At 32.4% G+C, this 17441-nt stretch overlaps 2 protein-coding genes and 14 non-coding genes across 16 annotated transcripts; 2 read left to right on the plus strand and 14 right to left on the minus strand.

Moving 5' to 3' along the window:
• Window positions 1–789: 789 nt before the first annotated feature.
• Window positions 790–6417, minus strand: LOC145753425 (sodium-coupled monocarboxylate transporter 1-like). Its single transcript, XM_082569838.1, has 16 exons — window positions 6412–6417; window positions 5836–5981; window positions 5606–5716; window positions 5230–5320; window positions 4923–5040; window positions 4767–4834; window positions 4250–4404; window positions 3789–3929; window positions 3497–3626; window positions 3319–3407; window positions 2686–2789; window positions 2253–2413; window positions 1857–1985; window positions 1478–1655; window positions 1114–1286; window positions 790–933 (listed from the first exon to the last, which is right to left on the minus strand). Exons 1-16 carry the CDS (start codon window positions 6415–6417, stop codon window positions 790–792), a joined length of 1944 nt encoding a protein of 647 aa, XP_082425964.1.
• A 2723-nt stretch (window positions 6418–9140) lies between these two features.
• LOC145752830 (transcobalamin-2-like) lies at window positions 9141–12045 on the plus strand. The gene is made up of 8 exons (XM_082569179.1): window positions 9141–9259; window positions 9508–9712; window positions 10117–10253; window positions 10412–10561; window positions 10824–11067; window positions 11206–11327; window positions 11408–11615; window positions 11700–12045. Exons 1-8 carry the CDS (start codon window positions 9181–9183, stop codon window positions 11884–11886), a joined length of 1332 nt encoding a protein of 443 aa, XP_082425305.1. The 5' UTR covers window positions 9141–9180; the 3' UTR covers window positions 11887–12045.
• Window positions 12046–12197: 152 nt separating this feature from the next.
• Trnai-aau (transfer RNA isoleucine (anticodon AAU)) lies at window positions 12198–12271 on the plus strand. Its single transcript has one exon. It is a non-coding gene; the product is annotated as a tRNA-Ile (tRNA).
• A 1244-nt stretch (window positions 12272–13515) lies between these two features.
• On the minus strand, window positions 13516–13588 carry Trnal-uaa (transfer RNA leucine (anticodon UAA)). The gene has a single exon. It is a non-coding gene; the product is annotated as a tRNA-Leu (tRNA).
• Window positions 13589–13899: 311 nt separating this feature from the next.
• On the minus strand, window positions 13900–13973 carry Trnai-aau (transfer RNA isoleucine (anticodon AAU)). The gene has a single exon. It is a non-coding gene; the product is annotated as a tRNA-Ile (tRNA).
• A 73-nt stretch (window positions 13974–14046) lies between these two features.
• Window positions 14047–14119, minus strand: Trnai-gau (transfer RNA isoleucine (anticodon GAU)). The gene has a single exon. It is a non-coding gene; the product is annotated as a tRNA-Ile (tRNA).
• Window positions 14120–14428: 309 nt separating this feature from the next.
• Trnai-aau (transfer RNA isoleucine (anticodon AAU)) lies at window positions 14429–14502 on the minus strand. The gene has a single exon. It is a non-coding gene; the product is annotated as a tRNA-Ile (tRNA).
• A 73-nt stretch (window positions 14503–14575) lies between these two features.
• On the minus strand, window positions 14576–14648 carry Trnaf-gaa (transfer RNA phenylalanine (anticodon GAA)). Its single transcript has one exon. It is a non-coding gene; the product is annotated as a tRNA-Phe (tRNA).
• A 659-nt stretch (window positions 14649–15307) lies between these two features.
• On the minus strand, window positions 15308–15381 carry Trnai-aau (transfer RNA isoleucine (anticodon AAU)). The gene has a single exon. It is a non-coding gene; the product is annotated as a tRNA-Ile (tRNA).
• Window positions 15382–15654: 273 nt separating this feature from the next.
• On the minus strand, window positions 15655–15728 carry Trnai-aau (transfer RNA isoleucine (anticodon AAU)). The gene has a single exon. It is a non-coding gene; the product is annotated as a tRNA-Ile (tRNA).
• A 73-nt stretch (window positions 15729–15801) lies between these two features.
• Trnai-gau (transfer RNA isoleucine (anticodon GAU)) lies at window positions 15802–15874 on the minus strand. The gene has a single exon. It is a non-coding gene; the product is annotated as a tRNA-Ile (tRNA).
• A 309-nt stretch (window positions 15875–16183) lies between these two features.
• Window positions 16184–16257, minus strand: Trnai-aau (transfer RNA isoleucine (anticodon AAU)). Its single transcript has one exon. It is a non-coding gene; the product is annotated as a tRNA-Ile (tRNA).
• A 73-nt stretch (window positions 16258–16330) lies between these two features.
• On the minus strand, window positions 16331–16403 carry Trnaf-gaa (transfer RNA phenylalanine (anticodon GAA)). Its single transcript has one exon. It is a non-coding gene; the product is annotated as a tRNA-Phe (tRNA).
• A 312-nt stretch (window positions 16404–16715) lies between these two features.
• On the minus strand, window positions 16716–16789 carry Trnai-aau (transfer RNA isoleucine (anticodon AAU)). The gene has a single exon. It is a non-coding gene; the product is annotated as a tRNA-Ile (tRNA).
• A 73-nt stretch (window positions 16790–16862) lies between these two features.
• Trnai-gau (transfer RNA isoleucine (anticodon GAU)) lies at window positions 16863–16935 on the minus strand. The gene has a single exon. It is a non-coding gene; the product is annotated as a tRNA-Ile (tRNA).
• Window positions 16936–17244: 309 nt separating this feature from the next.
• Trnai-aau (transfer RNA isoleucine (anticodon AAU)) lies at window positions 17245–17318 on the minus strand. The gene has a single exon. It is a non-coding gene; the product is annotated as a tRNA-Ile (tRNA).
• Window positions 17319–17441: the final 123 nt, after the last annotated feature.

Raw genomic sequence — 17441 nt, forward strand, 5'->3', positions numbered from 1 at the left:
TTGACGTTCTTTAATTATTTATAGGTATGTGATTTAGTGGGTGGTTATACTGAGAAGGATATGCGTGTCATTAACCGGCCGACGCGTATATTTTCACGAAGTATCCTATTTGATTCAATTGCAATTAAAAAATAGACAGCCCATGTTTTTTCCTTGATTAGACATGTTTTGATTAATTAAATTAAATATTGTCGTAAACACATTTTTTAACTATTTTTCTCGTTGGACTTCCTTTATTTTTGGTAGAAATTGAATTGAAGCGTTATATTGTGTTCAAGGAACTGCCAATCAAAAATTTTGTATTTCCATGTTCTTTTTGTATCTAAATTTGTTATATGCAGTGGGTAGCATTAGCATATAGTATAATACACAACTTCCTTGTTAAGTCTGTTGTTATGATTTTATTAAAATAGTTCTATTGAGGTGTTTTTTATAAAAAAATGTAAGTAACCAATTTAAACTAACATTTTGTAAAATTAAAATTATACAATTTTTTTTTGATATTTTAATATATATTTTTTCGGGCTCATTGTCTATACAATTTTATTGAACATTAGTGCACATTAAAAATAAATAAAAAAATATTTGTTTAAAATAATGTAATTTTATATGAAAAAGAGTTGCTATATGCAGTGGGAAGTATTTAAAAGATTAGGCACAAATGTGAAGTAACTATTTTTATCTATATTTTTACATTGGCAAAAATATTAAATTACCTATTTTTATTATTTGTTCAAGTTCATCAAAACAATTTGTTATTAAATCTATTTTACATAAAACTGGTATTTTTTAAAGCTGTGTTGATTCCTCGAAATTTGAATGCAGCGAACTTTTTGATGAAATGGTTCCGTTTGTATTTTTAAAATGGATTTTTCCGTTTCCGTTTCCGTTTTCGTATGGTTTTTCATCGGTTAGATATGCGCCATTCATAACCTAAGCCAAAAATTTTAAAAATATGTTTTTTTGTAAGTTCAGTTTTGGGTGTAGTCTCTTAAAGGGAAACAAATAACATTTAAATCTTTTTGATGATTTTTTTAACTTTTCAACATTAAAGCGCTTAATTAAAAAATTTACGCAATTAGTTTTTTTAAAAGAATAAGTTTAATATTTTACCCCTTTTTTTTCTGGCCAGAGATCGCCAGAAATTATTTCGTTTTCTTCGAAATCACTTCCGGCACTGCAGCGCGCCCACTTGCGAAACGATTCCGGCAACCAATTAAATATCCAGTGATCGAACAAAGACAAAACTAACTTCGGATCAACTTGTTTTCTTTGTCGCCAGCCGCCTTCGAGTAGTAAAAATATAAATTAATTTGTTTTTAAAATTAAAATATGCAGTCACTTGTACTTTACGGTTCCCGGAGAAAACTAAGAACCGGAAAGTACGAAAGCGAATTTGCTAGGACCGTAAAGTACAAGAGTTCTGTTATCCTTGTTAAAGCTCAATTTAAAATAAAAAACATAGTAAAATACGTACACGTTAGAACGCTAAGAATCAGTCCAACTAGCACCGTGGCACCGAAACCGATACAACTATAGTAAACATACGATACTGAGTATAGGCCGGCTACTGCCGGGTATTCCTCTGTTGTTGTTGTAGTAGGTTCCAGGGTTGACATAAACATTGTGGTCATTGTGGAGTTTGGATCAATGGCCTGTTTTCCAAACATATTTTAAGTTGATTCAAGATTTTTAAATTATTAAGAATTTTTTTGTAATTAAACTTTTTAAAAACATTGGTAAAGAATACTGCTAATGAAATAAACAACTTCTAAAAATATTCTGTACAAAATAATTCCAATACATTGGGCTTAATTAGAAAAGTTGACACAGGCAAAAATAATCATTTTGTTTACCTCGGACGTACATCCAGCAGTAGAAAGTGGAAGGGCTCTTACAAATTCATTAGATGCCGGGTATGTTCGACTTCCAATATAAACCCAACACGACATCGCAAGCCCTATTAATACCCCAACGAATGCCCCCTAAATCAAAGCGTAATTTTTTATTGTTTATTTGTTATGCATAATGACCTACGATGGGACTTTAGTTTGCTTTAGAATTGAGAACAAAACTATGTCATTACGTTCAAAAAAGAAAAAAAAAAAAAAAAAATCAAAAAAAAAAAAAAAAAAACATATATCAAAAAAAAAATCGAAATGTCAGCTTTTATTTTGTTGCCTTAGTATTTTATTAGCCAACAGTAAAATTTAACGCGATTTTAATACCTATAACAATTTAATGGTACTTACAATTGAGTTAGCAAACGGAAAAATAATTCCCAACGTAAATAGTCCTACTAAAGGCCCTCCAACTAAACCTAAAATACTTAAAGCGGCCTCGAGTACGCCACCTAGCTGCGAAGCGACGTACGCCATACCGATACATAAAAACCCGTACAAGATCACAAACCCTGTTTTAAAAAATATAATGCTAGGTTATTTTCTATATGTAAATTTGGTATGACTATTTTTAATTTTAGTTTATAATTTTAATACGGTTTCAAAAACTGTGTTTTTTATTTAAGAATTTTCCTTATATACCAAAGTGCTTATCATCGCTATTTTAGCACAGTGGCATTCCAATGTAATTTAGTACACAATTGTAATAAAATGGTAATAGCATATAATTTAGAAATACTAGTTTGACAAAAGAGGTTAACCGTATAATTTAGTACAAAAATACCTTTAGAAAACCAAGTGTATTTATTCTCTGTCCACTTTGTATTTGGTTTAATGAAATCTTCAACTGTTACAGTGGCCATGGCGTTTATCCCCGATGACACAGTACTAAAATGTAACAAAAGACACGCTTAATTATTGTTAAAAAAGTCGTGTTATCACTAAAAGTCAGTCGGCACTAGATTAAGCATACGTCTTGTCTTGGTAAAGGCAATGATTAGGCAGGTTCTTTGTGGTTTAACAAGTTCAATTGTAAACATCATATAAGTTCCAAAGCAAACTATGGAAAATGGCGAAACATATAAATAGCATTTTATATTTTTGCTTGTTTTGAGCACGCCTATAGAAATCTTCGTTTACTTTAAAGCCGCATATACACTCGTGACGTTAAAGGTAAATAGCCGGGTCCTATATAGGTGAAGGATTTAAATAAATTACCAATTTATATGACGCATTTGCGGGATAACCTATCACTGGAAATTAAATTCGCCTTTCCTTTGAATAGACTGTAACTGCTACATTGTGTGTACTTTTTAGGCTTACTATGGGTATCGTAACACTGGGGTTTAAAACGTCACGGCGATTGACGACGGTGGGGATCGAACACAGATCCTTCACTGTTGGTATTTTTATTTACCTTAAACTTCCAGAAAAAACGCAGGAAACAACTAAACCAGTGGCTCCTGGGTTGTTTGCAAATATATCCAAAGCCAAGTAAGGCAAAAGCTAAAATTAATAATTAATACTTTTAATATCATCTTAATGTAAAAACTGAATTTACATTAGGTGCTAAATAATCGTAAAATAAAACTTACCTGGTCAGACGCGCCTACAGCACCAGTTGAAAGTGGATCGCAGTCATAATATCTTGCATACATTATCACTCCGTTCATAATAGACAGGCTGATAATAACAACTAGCCCCAACCAGTTTAGATATAATGCTCTTGAATAAATATAAAGTAGTTTTAACTTCAAATTTGAGTAATACTTAACGGGTCCAATTTGTAATTAAACGATAGATGAACCCAAAGCATTTTTAACATTCAAATATTTAAATTTCATTCGTCGTCTTTTGGTTATTTATTTTTTTAAATTTTTAACATACCCCTTGGCTTGTTTTTCGGTCTTGCAACACAGATATCTTTGAACTTGTGACTGGCTCACGCCGTATATGCCAAGCCACAGAAATGAGCCACCCACCAAAATACTCCAAATAGTGTGACGATATCTGGGGTCAGTTTCAAAACTAAAAGAAGTAAAATTCAAGGAATAGTTAACTCAAAAAATTAAAAAATAACTTTGTAGGGATTTAAGTGGTTTAAGGAGTTTATTAAACAAATAGGTCGTTATATTTATTGGTATTGCGTCGTTTGCAACATTAAATTTAAAATAAACATATAAATAAAGCCATATCCTGTTTTTAAGAGCGTGCGGCAAAAGTTTACGATATTTTTTAAATCAAATTAGCAATTGATTTATCCCATAAAACAAGTCAACCGTACTGCATTCAGTTTATAAAGTTAAATTTTAGGCAAAAGGTGATAATAAAAAGTATGTAGTTCTTACTGTATAAAATCAATTCTCCCATTTTCTTCGGCTATTTGCCAGGCGTTCGCAAAACCCCCCAACTCGATACTGCCCTTTATGGTAACAGCCAAAAATCCGGACAACATTATAACAGCTTGAAACACGTCAGTCCATATCACAGCCTTTAAGCCGCCCTGTTTATGATTAAAGTTAATGTTGGTTTAGGCGATAAATGCTTTAAGTAAATCAAATTAAAATCTGCCCCTGTTTTTTATTATTTTTGTTAAGTGATGATATTTAAACAACAAAATTTAGTAATAGTTCATTGACCTGAAATAAACTCCTACAAAGAACTGAGGACAAAAAAGTAAACAACTAGACTGTCTGAATAAACTTACGTTAAAGCAATAAAAAACTGGGCAATAAAACCTTATGCGCTTACACCATCTTTTCCAGGTTTAAAAGTAAACAAAAATTTAGGTTTAATTATAAACCATATAACATATTTAATTTAAAAAGTTTTTGATATCAAAATTTTTAAACTTCTATAGTTTACCAATGTTGTGTAAAACGTACACACGATTCCAGTTGAAAAGACTGCTGCCCATAAGTTAAATCCAGTTGCTAAACAACAAATGTGTTATTAAATAATTTATAGATTTAATAACTAATTTTATAAAATGCATACAAAAATAATTTTCGTAAGTAATACCTTGGTTTAGAGCCAGTGATGGCGCGTAAATGACAATACCTATGTAAAAAATATTCTCGGCAATAAATACAAGTGTACCAAGTATTCTAACTGGTTTATTAAAACGGGCTTCCAAATACTAAAAAATAAAATTAAGTTTTAAAAAGTTTATCTATTGATTATAAAACTTAAAAAAATTTTGTGCACGATGATTTAACTTTGTTTGCATTATGCCGTACCAAGAAATCAATTTATATGATTTAGCTTATGTCAATATAATTTTACCACCGTCACTCACTAAATAGTTACTAAACAACATTTGCTTTACCTCGTAAGTGCTCGAAATTCCCATTCGATAAAATATAGGAATAAATATCTCTGATGTCACAATGGCAACAATAAGCATCGAGCCTAAAAACCTTAAAAACAAAAATGTGTACTGGTTCAGTAAACAACTCTATTATTGGCCATATGTGTTTATTTAAATAGTCAATTTTGTTAAAAATGGGGCCTGAGAAACTACAAAGGCTGTAAGCGTTTTAATATTTGCATAAGTTATTGTTATTTCGTTTAATGTCAAAAGGTATGTGATATTAGTTGGCAAACACACTTTATGCAAAAATCCAAGCATAAATTACCATAAGTAATAAGTTAATGACCTTTTTACGGTAATTATAAGCATGTAATGGTAAAAACAGGCTTACCACCAGTACATTGTGCCATATAGATAGACTTCAGCTGGCGTCCCAAGAACTGTTACAGCAGACATAAAACTAACTGACAACGATAAAGATACTGGCACCATGCCCATAGTTCTATAAAATATCAACACATTTTAATTATGCAAAACATGTGCACTGTAAAATCACAGTAATGTAGCTTTATGTAAATGACATGTATATATAAAAGCATTTATCTAGAACTCATTTTTTACCTTCCGCCCATAAGGTAATCTTTAGTGTCAGTTGACTTTCTGTCTTTGACAGCAAAAAATATTCCAATTACTGCCGAAATTCCCAAAGTTACGCCAAAAACGGCGTAATCAGCTGCCGAAAGAGTCGCCATGTCCAATTTCAAGTTCTTTATTCAATTAAATAAGAATTTCAACTTAATTAAACTTAATTTTTAAACAGTTCGCTAGAAAAAATGTTTTTTTAGCAATTAGCCTGTGATGAAACATTAACTACCACTGCGTTAGTTTCACTTCACACTTTTCAATTTAAACATGACTGTTAAATTTCAATCGCACATTTCAATAATAAATATTATGTTAATGAGTCATTTAATTTCAAAAAAAAGTTGAGCACACTTGTTTACTTTATCTCGTTTTAGCTTTTACTCTCTTATACCAGCTATGAACACTAAAACTTTTAAACGTATATTTAAATTGCTTTTGATTATATTATAAAAGAAATCCTAGCCCTGCATATTTAAATAAGATTTTCTTTGCACTAAGAAAAAAAGTAGTTCTTAACAGTAACGTCTTGACTTTATTTCTTTGACTACACACAGCCATTGTGCATTCAGAAACGCCTTTTACAGCAAATATTGACATAGTTTAATTGCATTCGGCATTTGCACTATTATGTCGTTGTGTAATTTTCTTAAAAAAGGTTTTGTTTTTTAAAGGATGTTTGTTTTGCTTTAAGTAATAATGAATATGCCCAAATCATTAAAACGTAATACGAATAATAAGCCATTGTATTAAAACGTTAAAAACTAACTAAACTATTGTTCACATAAGTAGTCCAAGTTCCTTTAAACATTGTATTAACGGCTTTATATGCAAATTAATTAAGGATTATAATAACACGGTAATCTACATGCAAATAATCACATCGTTTTATTTACATTTAACAAAGGTGAGTCTTACAAATATCAGTTACGTAACTTTAGGTTTAGGTCGTATAGTCGATATTTTCAGGATAAATAAATACCCATAACCAAACCAAACGAGCTATCTTCTGGCACTACTGCTTTTAAATTAGTTTTACGGGTTAAGTAGTATACCTTAAGCTTAAGTCTTTGCTTTTTTTTATTGTACACGTAAAGACTAAGATAGCTAACAATAAATTGTTTAATAATTTACCAAAAAAGGGATTTTTTTACCATTAAAAGAATATCAAGGCTATCTTACAATTTGCAAAATTTATTTATTAACCTTTAGATCACAGCTTACCTTTATGCCTAAAGAAATATCACTGAAAATAAAAGTAATAATATAAACTTTGACAAAATTTGTTTAAACAATATTGTGGGTTTTAAATTAAGTATAGTCGGTCAACCCAACCGGTTTGCTTAACGAAAGGGAAGGCGAATTCGCAATTAAATTTATTGCAAAGTTAATATTTGCGATTTGTAATCAGTCACATGGTTGAACATGTTTCTGTTATGTAATTGCAATTTGAAATTGCAAAAATACAATCAATATTGGACATGTATTAGTAGAAAAAAGCAAATTACATTTTTTTTACAAAAGGGTTTAATAAAACATAAAGACATTATGTTACAAAAATATATTACAAAAATAAAGTATACAACAAACAAACAAATAAAAATGTCACTATTTAAACTATTTTGGATCAAAATGCTTTCAATGGCCTTATGGCTTCTGCTAAATCATAGCAAATAATAATATTCAGACAATAAGGATAATATCAATCAAAACTGCCTAAAGCGTCTTTAGATAAACTTTGTCATCATATGTTAAAGTTGTATAAGTTTGACCTTTTTACACCAAGGATAAATAAATATTAAACTATTGTAGTTCGGTTATATTTTGTTTACAGGAAAAAGCAACAACTCTAGCGCTGGTATGCGGCTTTAAAATCACGTCTTTAAACGGTCTAAGCCCTGTTTTTTCGTCCACATATTCGGAATACTTAATTTCATTTACAATTTGTAAACCTGGCATTTTGGTGAAATAAGATGTTGTTAAAACAGATATAACGTAGTCACAATCAATTTCTTTGGCGATTTCTAAAGTGGCGCAGAATAACTTTGTTGAAATCCCGAGATTTTGAAAATCTTCGTGGACAGTTCGAAGGGAGGTATGCATCACTTTTTTAGCGTTAAGTTTTTGAAGCATATTATTCTCAAGACAGTTAACAAAACGATATTTAATTTTACGCCTTTCGTCTTCAATTATTTTAACCGGGCTTTCGTAAGGCTTTTCTGTGTCTTCGCATAAACTTAAAAGCACACCAACTAGCCTACCAGTAGCTCTGTGGTATGCACCAACAGAAGTACCATGGGACAGAAAGTGCAATGCTCCGTGGGCATCTATTTGTGCGCCTTCTACTGGGTCGTACTTTAACATTCGTTGAAGAACGGTCTTGCCCGAATAGTGGTCTTTAATAAGCTTTAAAACGTCATCTGCATTTTCCATGTTTATTCTTTTAGTTTCAATATCATTTTTTTGTTTTTTATCTATTTTAAATTTATTTTACAACGTTGCCAAAAATCTATATAACCGAGCAATTTAATTTTTTTAAAGTTAAAATCTAGTTTTTGCTTTGTTATATATTCTTTGTAGTACAATTATAACAATAGTATAACTGTGAATTATTTTTATATTTAGTGTTAATAGAATGCGATTTAATCTATACATCTATTTCGGAAATATTAACCCTATATCGTTTATTGATGTAACGTGTTTACGTTAAGGAAATGCTTACGATAACGTTATATGATTACATTATTTCATAGTAAATTGTAAGGAAATGTTAGGTTAATTAAAGGAAAATAACAATTTTTAATTACAAAAACAATAACACAAATATTTAACTGAAAATGTTTATTAAAAAAAATATCAAAATATCGCATGGGTAATATGATAATAATAAGGTAATTGAGAACATTTAATTTTATAATATTGTCTTCAATTTAAAAAAATATATTCCACTTTAAAATGTATGTTAAAGTTTGTTATGATGTAATTTTAATACCTGGAGGCAATTTAGATTATTACAAAACGTGTTTTAGAATTCGACATTTTATTTTGTGCAGCATTTTTTGTGAACAATTATATATATATTAACTTATGCAATAACTTGAATTAAAAATCTATATTATTTTAAATTTATAAGTTAGCATTGCAGAGAAAAGATTAGTATAATATTTTTAAAACCTTACTAAAAAACGTTATTTTATTGTAAAATTTTTAAATGAAGTATTAAGTCAAAAAAAGTTATAAATATATTATATGCACACTTTTGAGTTTATTTTTTGCACTTATATTTAAGCACAAATTAAGTAAATGTTGTAAAATATCATCAAAATGAAAAATATTGGTATTTTAGTGGGACTTTTGTTGTTATGCGTTTGCATCGTAGCTTTGCCACCACCGCCAGTATGTGGTAAGAACATTTCTCAATTTGTATTTTTTAAATAAAATAAAATGTTTTGATATTTATAAAACACAAAAAAAATTAATTAACAGAATAATAATTATTTTGCTATATTTATGGATTAATTTTTTTTAATTAAATTTATAATTTAGTTTCACGCATTAACCAAAACACAGCCTGTAGTATTATGCAACGAAAATTACATAATTTAAATTAGTGATGCTTTTGTTTCTATATATTTGCTTTTTATTTTATAGATAGCAAAGGGGTAATCAGTTCTCGAGATCAAGAAAATATACAAGAAAACATCGATCGTTTGATGATGACAAGGAGGTTTGATTATGGATGGGCTAACACTCCTGAAGCAGTTTTGGGAATACAACTTAGCAACCAAACGGCTTTCTTTGGGCGGGATTTAACTATTCAAACAATGAGAAAAGAATTAAAAGTGGAAATAACTAAGCAAGTTTATTCAACGTTATAGCAATTTTATGTTTGTTTTTATTTCTATTATACCGGCAGCGTGATGTGGTTGACAGAACTTTTGGATTTACCAAATGAGATCCAGAGTTCGATCCCCATCGCTCTTATGCTGCTAGCGCCCTTAAGTAATGCGCAATAAACGGTATTGACTCCTGTTAGGCCAATACTTAAATAGCAGCTTATAATTAGCTGGCAATTATAATCTATAATATCTTAAACTCCCAAAGCTTAGGCAACTCAACTGCGGCGGAGTAACATATTTTCTCTAAGTTTAGGTCATGAAGTCGACCTTTTGCATCGAGGATAAATAAAAATATATGTAAAAAAAATTATATAACAATTTTTAGGTTAAAATTGTAATGAGCGTTTATTTTATGTAATAGGCCGGATTCTAGTTTTGGGAAAATCGGTTTATATGTCATGGCAGTTCGGTCTGTGTGTTTGAATCCGAGAAACTTTTCCGGAGTCAATGCCATTCGTTTTCTAAGAACTAACGTTGCTCAACAATTTAAAAACAACAGTAAGCATATAATATATTTTAAAATTTTTGGGTAATTTTTATCAAATAAAACAATAAAAATACAAAAATTTGATTTTTAAAAAAATTCTAATTTTACAAATTATTTTTTTTTTAATTTTTGGTGTTATTTATCTTATTTATTAAGGTTTTTTTTTTAGATATTTCTGACGTCAAGCAAGGTTGGTTTTCGTTTAGTCTTGGAATCCAGGCAATTTGTTTAAATAACATCCCAATCCCATTCTTAGTTTTACAAAAATTCTATCTTGCTCAAAATTCGGATGGAAGTTACGGCGGATTTCATTCAGTTGGTAAGAGATTAATATCGTTATTTTTTTGCTTTGGTATTTTTGCTTTAACTGTTTTGCGTTTATTATGGTATATACCACAATGTTTAACATTTCTATTCCGAATTTTACGTACTACCTCAGGCAAACTTTTCACTTGGAAATTTTACAATTTTCAATACCTAATTTGGTATATGAAAACGCGAATATTTTTAATTGAAAATAAATAGAAAATGGCAAAAAGCCTTAAGTCAAAACTGTTCCTCTTGAAAGTTTTTTTGTCTAGATGACACGTCACAAGTATTGGTGGCTCTTAGTTGTATCTTTCGCTATCAAAGTTTAAAGAATACGCAACGAATAACACAAGCTATTCGCGACAGTCGGCAATTTTTGTTTTCTCAAATTGCAATCGGAAATGATGGCAAGTTGGTTATTGGAAATTTATTTTCGACGCCTTTGGCTCTGCTAGCTTTAAAGGAAACAAATAGCATGGGGACAGATTACCAAGCATTGTACAGACCAATTTGCAGGTTAATTTTAATGTAAAGCATATTTTAAAACACATGTACACCCATTTGTTTTTAAACACAGCAGCACGAAATGGTTTTAATGGTTTTTGCAATCCATGCGCTTATGCTAATTGTAAACATAACTTCTTTTTGAAACAGCTTGGCAGTTCAAAGCTTAAGTGAATCTGATAGCAAAACAGAAGGAGTGTTATCACAACGTTTACCTGCATTGTCTGGAAGAAGTGTGTTTAAACTACGAAAATGGTCATGTCTTGAACCAGGTTCAAAATTAAGATTATGTGTCTACACTTATTAACTCGCCCCAATCTTGCTATTAAAAAAAAATATTTTGATATTTTAGTTTCAGTTCCTGCTGGCTACTTTCCTACTTTTAATCCTGATAAAACAGTTGAATGTAACTCTTTGCTGCCATCTGGTACAACAATAAACGTCGAACTTGTACATATAATAGATATGTCTTCTAATGATACCTTTGTGTTGGACAATATTAAAGAGAATAGTACCTTGTTAGAAGCTATGTCATATGCCCAGTGCTTTCAGGGTTTTAGGTAGACCTATATAAAACTTTTTTTTACTTACTTGTGTTAATGTAACAAAAATAGTATAATTACTAAATTCACAAACATGTTTAGCTTTATGACAACGGATTCAGCTTTTGGTCCTTTTGTAACTTCTGTACAAGGCCAACGTGCCGACTCAACTCAGCGGGAATTTTGGTCTTTGATTGATGGCCGAACGGGGTTATTTTTACCTGTTGGAGTAATGGGATACATAATGCAGCCAGGGGATCGCATTTATTTTAAATTGGCGACGTTCTAATTGTTTGGTTATGTTAAACTTGTATACCATTTCAAGTTAATTCATACGTGTTGCTTGTAAAAAAATACTAATTGCAGTGGTGATATAGCAAATATTAGCTAGTTTTTTTTCTGTAACAATTTGAAGTCGGCTTTTTTAATATGTAATTAAACGAATATGCTTGTATGTAGTCAGTCAATTACTGCAAAATCGTAATTTGATCTACAGTTATTTACTATGTAAGTTTAAAAATTATCTCTGTGTGTTTAGATGCGAAGTTAGTGAAACGTCGTTGTGTAGTTACCCAGTAATTTAAGCAATACGGATCATGTGGCCGGTTAGCTCAGTTGGTTAGAGCGTCGTGCTAATAACGCGAATGTCGCGGGTTCGATCCCCGTACTGGCCAATTTTTTTAAACGCTTTAAAGTTTGGACTTACTGACATCTTTTTGGCGAACCATAAATAAAAATAGTAAACTTTAACTAGAATATTTGATTTTTATTTAAAACCGTCTTCCCACCTCCTTTTTGCATAGATAAAAAATACGATGGGTGTTAAGTAGACTATTCCAACTTTAACATTTTTGCAAAAAAAATGTTTTTTTTAATGGACTTAAGTAACAAAAACATATAGTTTCTACAAATATAGTAAAATTTAATGATAATTAGCTTAAAAAATTAACCTAAATTTAAAAAATGTTCTTATTGGGAAACACTGTGCAGCCTCGTGGTTTTGTTTACATTTACAAGATTTGAAGATAGGCATGAGTTTTGATAAGTTTTCAAAAGATCTAACAGAGAACACAACTAACTGATACCAAATGTAACTTAGAAATGTGTAAGTTTTTTAATATTATCTTTACAATGAATCCAAATTATCCTTCTACGTGTAGACTTATCAAAATTTACTTTTAGAGAGTGGTGTGTGCCTTTGTCATAGCTTTTGTTGCAGTTAATGTCCAAATGAAAAGTTTTTTAGGGGATGGGAACTACTAAATAACATATTGCAATCAGATAAGTACAATCATTTACGAATTCAATTTTTAAATTTTTTGTTATTTTGGATACTGGTAAATGCCTTGAGCTAAGAGCTTTGATAGTGTTTGTAGGTAAGTGTGTGTAGTGAAGACATGTTTGACTTTTTGTAAACACCCAAGAAAAAGTGTGAAATTTGGGTAGCTTTAACCCTAATTCTTACAATCTACTGGCATGTTTTTATTTTAAGAACAAAAACTTTTATGGTTAACTAGATGCAGTATTTAAGCGATTTTTTTTAAATATAATTTTTTGTTAAATAACATCAACTGAGCTAACAAGACACATGTTGTGTCAACTATTATAAGTTGTCATTAATTTAAACATATTGTGTTGTTGTTCGTTACGATAAAACAACAAAAGAGTACTCTGACCCATTGTTAAACCACCGAAAAACGACAAATTTCTGGAAGAAAATATAAGCAACTAAGCCATGCGTTACTTTTATAGAAGAATGTAAACAAAAAAATGGCCAGTACGGGGATCGAATCAGCGACATTCGCATTCTTTGCACGACGCTCTAGCCAACTGAGTTAACCAGCCAGATGCTGTATAACCTATTTACGAGTTGTCACTATTTTGAAGCAATTCTATTGTTTAGTAAAAAACATATACGTGGCCCAACCCGGGATTGAACCAGGGACCTTCAGATCTTAATTCTGACGCTCTTCCAACTGAGCTATCGAGGCGGATGTTTATCTACTAAATCTTAAGTTTTTTGTTTCTTTACTTCCCTAATGTCAAAGCCGATAAATTACTGTAAGCAGCTTAAATATTAAATTTAAAAATAAAAACTCCCCTGGCTCTGGATTGAACCAGGGACCTTCAGATCTTCAGTTTGACGCTCTCCCAACTGAGCTATTGAGGCCCTTGTTACAAATTAATGTCTCGCTTTTTCATTTAATTTTCTTATTTTTGGTATAAAAACAACAAATTTCTGTTAGAAAATGTAAGCGACTAAGCCATGCTTTACTTGTGTAGAAGAATGTAAATAAAAACATGGCCAGTACGGGGATCGAACCCGCGACATTCGCGTTATTAGCACGACGCTCTAACCAACCGAGCTAACCGGCCAAATGCTGTATGACCTATTTACGAGTTGTCACTATTTTGAAGCAATTCTATTGTTTAGAAAAAAACATATACGTGCCCCGACCCGGGATTGAACCAGGGACCTTCAGATCATCAGTCTGACGCTCTTCCAACTGTGCTAACGAGGCGGATGTTTTTCTACTAAATCTTGCGTTTTTTGTTTCTTTACTTCCTAATATCAAAGCCGATAAATTACTGTAAGCAGCTTAAATATTAAATTTAAAAATAAAAACTCCCCCGACCCTGGATTGAACCAGGAACCATCAGATGTTCAGTCTGACGCTATCCCAACTGAGCTATCGAGGCCCTTGTGCCAAATTATTGTCTCGCCTTTTCATTTAATTTCCTTTTTTTGCTACAAAAAACGAAAAATTTTTGGAAGAAAATATAAGCGACTAAGTCATGCGTTACTTGTGTAGAAGAATGTAAAAAAAAATTGGCCAGTACGGGGATCGAACCCGCGACATTCGCGTTATTAGCACGACGCTCTAACCAACTGAGCTAACCGGCCAGATGCTGTATCACTTATTTACGAGTTGTCACTATTTTGAAGCAATTCTATTGTTTAGAAAAAAACATATACGTGTCCCGACCCGGGATTGAACCAGGGACCTTCAGATCTTCAGTCTGACGGTCTCCCAACTGAGCTATCGAGGCGGATGTTTTTCTACTAAATCTTGCCTTTTTTGTTTCTTTACTTCCCTAATATCAAAGCAGATAAATCACTGTAAGCAGCTTAAATATTAAATTAAAAAATAAAAACTCCCCCGACCCATGGATTGAACCAGGAACCATCAGATGTTCAGTCTGACGCTATCCCAACTGAGCTATCGAGGCCCTTGTGCCAAATTATTGTCTCCCCTTTTCATTTAATTTCCTTTTTTTGCTACAAAAAACGAAAAATTTTTGGAAGAAAATATAAGCGACTAAGTCATGCGTTACTTGTGTAGAAGAATGTAAAAAAAAAATTGGCCAGTACGGTGATCGAACCAGCGACATTCGCGTTATTAGCACGACGCTCTAACCAACTGAGCTAACCGGCCATATTCTGTGTAAACTATTTACGAGTTGTCACTATTTTAAAGCATTTCTTAGAAAAAATACATAATTGTGCGCCGACCCGGGGTTGAACCAGGGACCTTCAGATCTTCAGTCTGACGGTCTCCCAACTGAGCTATCGAGGCCTTTGCGACAAATTAATGTTTTGCCTTTTCTTTTAATTTTCTTATTTTTGGTATAAAAACAACAAATTTCTGTTAGAAAATGTAAGCGACTAAGCCATGCTTTACTTGTGTAGAAGAATGTAAATAAAAACATGGCCAGTACGGGGATCGAACCCGCGACATTCGCGTTATTAGCACGACGCTCTAACCAACTGAGCTAACCGGCCATATTCTGTGTAAACTATTTACGAGTTGTCACTATTTTAAAGCATTTCTTAGAAAAAATACATAATTGTGCGCCGACCCGGGGTTGAACCAGGGACCTTCAGATCTTCAGTCTGACGGTCTCCCAACTGAGCTATCGAGGCCTTTGCGACAAATTAATGTTTTGCCTTTTCTTTTAATTTTCTTATTTTTGGTATAAAAACAACAAATTTCTGTTAGAAAATGTAAGCGACTAAGCCATGCTTTACTTGTGTAGAAGAATGTAAATAAAAACATGGCCAGTACGGGGATCGAACCCGCGACATTCGCGTTATTAGCACGACGCTCTAACCAACCGAGCTAACCGGCCAAATGCTGTATGACCTATTTACGAGTTGTCACTATTTTGAAGCAATTCTATTGTTTAGAAAAAAACATATACGTGCCCCGACCCGGGATTGAACCAGGGACCTTCAGATCATCAGTCTGACGCTCTTCCAACTGTGCTAACGAGGCGGATGTTTTTCTACTAAATCTTGCGTTTTTTGTTTCTTTACTTCCTAATATCAAAGCCGATAAATTACTGTAAGCAGCTTAAATATTAAATTTAAAAATAAAAACTCCCCCGACCCTGGATTGAACCAGGAACCATCAGATGTTCAGTCTGACGCTATCCCAACTGAGCTATCGAGGCCCTTGTGCCAAATTATTGTCTCGCCTTTTCATTTAATTTCCTTTTTTTGCTACAAAAAACGAAAAATTTTTGGAAGAAAATATAAGCGACTAAGTCATGCGTTACTTGTGTAGAAGAATGTAAAAAAAAATTGGCCAGTACGGGGATCGAACCCGCGACATTCGCGTTATTAGCACGACGCTCTAACCAACTGAGCTAACCGGCCAGATGCTGTATCACTTATTTACGAGTTGTCACTATTTTGAAGCAATTCTATTGTTTAGAAAAAAACATATACGTGTCCCGACCCGGGATTGAACCAGGGACCTTCAGATCTTCAGTCTGACGCTCTCCCAACTGAGCTATCGAGGCGGATGTTTTTCTACTAAATCTTGCCTTTTTTGTTTCTTTACTTCCCTAATATCAAAGCAGATAAATCACTGTAAGCAGCTTAAATATTAAATTAAAAAATAAAAACTCCCCCGACCCATGGATTGAACCAGGAACCATCAGATGTTCAGTCTGACGCTATCCCAACTGAGCTATCGAGGCCCTTGTGCCAAATTATTGTCTCCCCTTTTCATTTAATTTCCTTTTTTTGCTACAAAAAACGAAAAATTTCTGTTAGAAAATGTAAGCGACTAAGCCATGCTTTACTTGTGTAGAAGAATGTAAATAAAAACATGGCCAGTACGGGGATCGAACCCGCGACATTCGCGTTATTAGCACGACGCTCTAACCAACCGAGCTAACCGGCCAAATGCTGTATGACCTATTTACGAGTTGTCACTATTTTGAAGCAATTCTATTGTTTAGAAAAAAACATATACGTGCCCCGACCCGGGATTGAACCAGGGACCTTCAGATCATCAGTCTGACGCTCTTCCAACTGTGCTAACGAGGCGGATGTTTTTCTACTAAATCTTGCGTTTTTTGTTTCTTTACTTCCTAATATCAAAGCCGATAAATTACTGTAAGCAGCTTAAATATTAAATTTAAAAATAAAAACTCCCCCGACCCTGGATTGAACCAGGAACCATCAGATGTTCAGTCTGACGCTATCCCAACTGAGCTATCGAGGCCCTTGTGCCAAATTATTGTCTCGCCTTTTCATTTAATTTCCTTTTTTTGTTACAAAAACGAAAAATTTTTGGAAGAAAATATAAGCGACTAAGTCATGCGTTACTTGGGTAGAAGAATGTAAAAAAATAATTGGCCAGTACGGGGATCGAACCCGCGACATTCGCGTTATTAGCACGACGCTCTAACCAACTGAGCTAACCGGCCAGAATCTGTATAACATATTTATGAGTTGTCACTATTTTGAAGCATTTCTGCTTGTTAAGGAAAAAAACATAAGAGTGCGCTGAGGCGGGATTGAACCAGGAACCTTTAGATCTTCAGTCTGAC

The sequence above is a fragment of the Corella eumyota genome, chromosome 5, assembly GCF_963082875.1.
Source record: "Corella eumyota chromosome 5, kaCorEumy4.1, whole genome shotgun sequence".
Classification (NCBI taxonomy): Eukaryota; Metazoa; Chordata; class Ascidiacea; order Phlebobranchia; family Corellidae; genus Corella; species Corella eumyota.

Coding starts and splice junctions, on each gene's coding strand:
- LOC145753425 (XM_082569838.1), bottom strand. Junction 5,321..5,605: donor TATGGCACAATGTACTGGTG/GTAAGCCTGTTT, acceptor TTTGTTTTTAAG/GTTTTTAGGCTCGATGCTTA. Junction 1,656..1,856: donor CTGCTGGATGTACGTCCGAG/GTAAACAAAATG, acceptor TTTGGAAAACAG/GCCATTGATCCAAACTCCAC.
- LOC145752830 (XM_082569179.1), top strand. CDS start 9,181: ATGAAAAATATTGGTATTTTAGTGGGACTTTTGTTGTTATGCGTTTGC. Junction 11,068..11,205: donor TTGTACAGACCAATTTGCAG/GTTAATTTTAAT, acceptor TTTTTGAAACAG/CTTGGCAGTTCAAAGCTTAA. Junction 11,328..11,407: donor ATGGTCATGTCTTGAACCAG/GTTCAAAATTAA, acceptor TTGATATTTTAG/TTTCAGTTCCTGCTGGCTAC.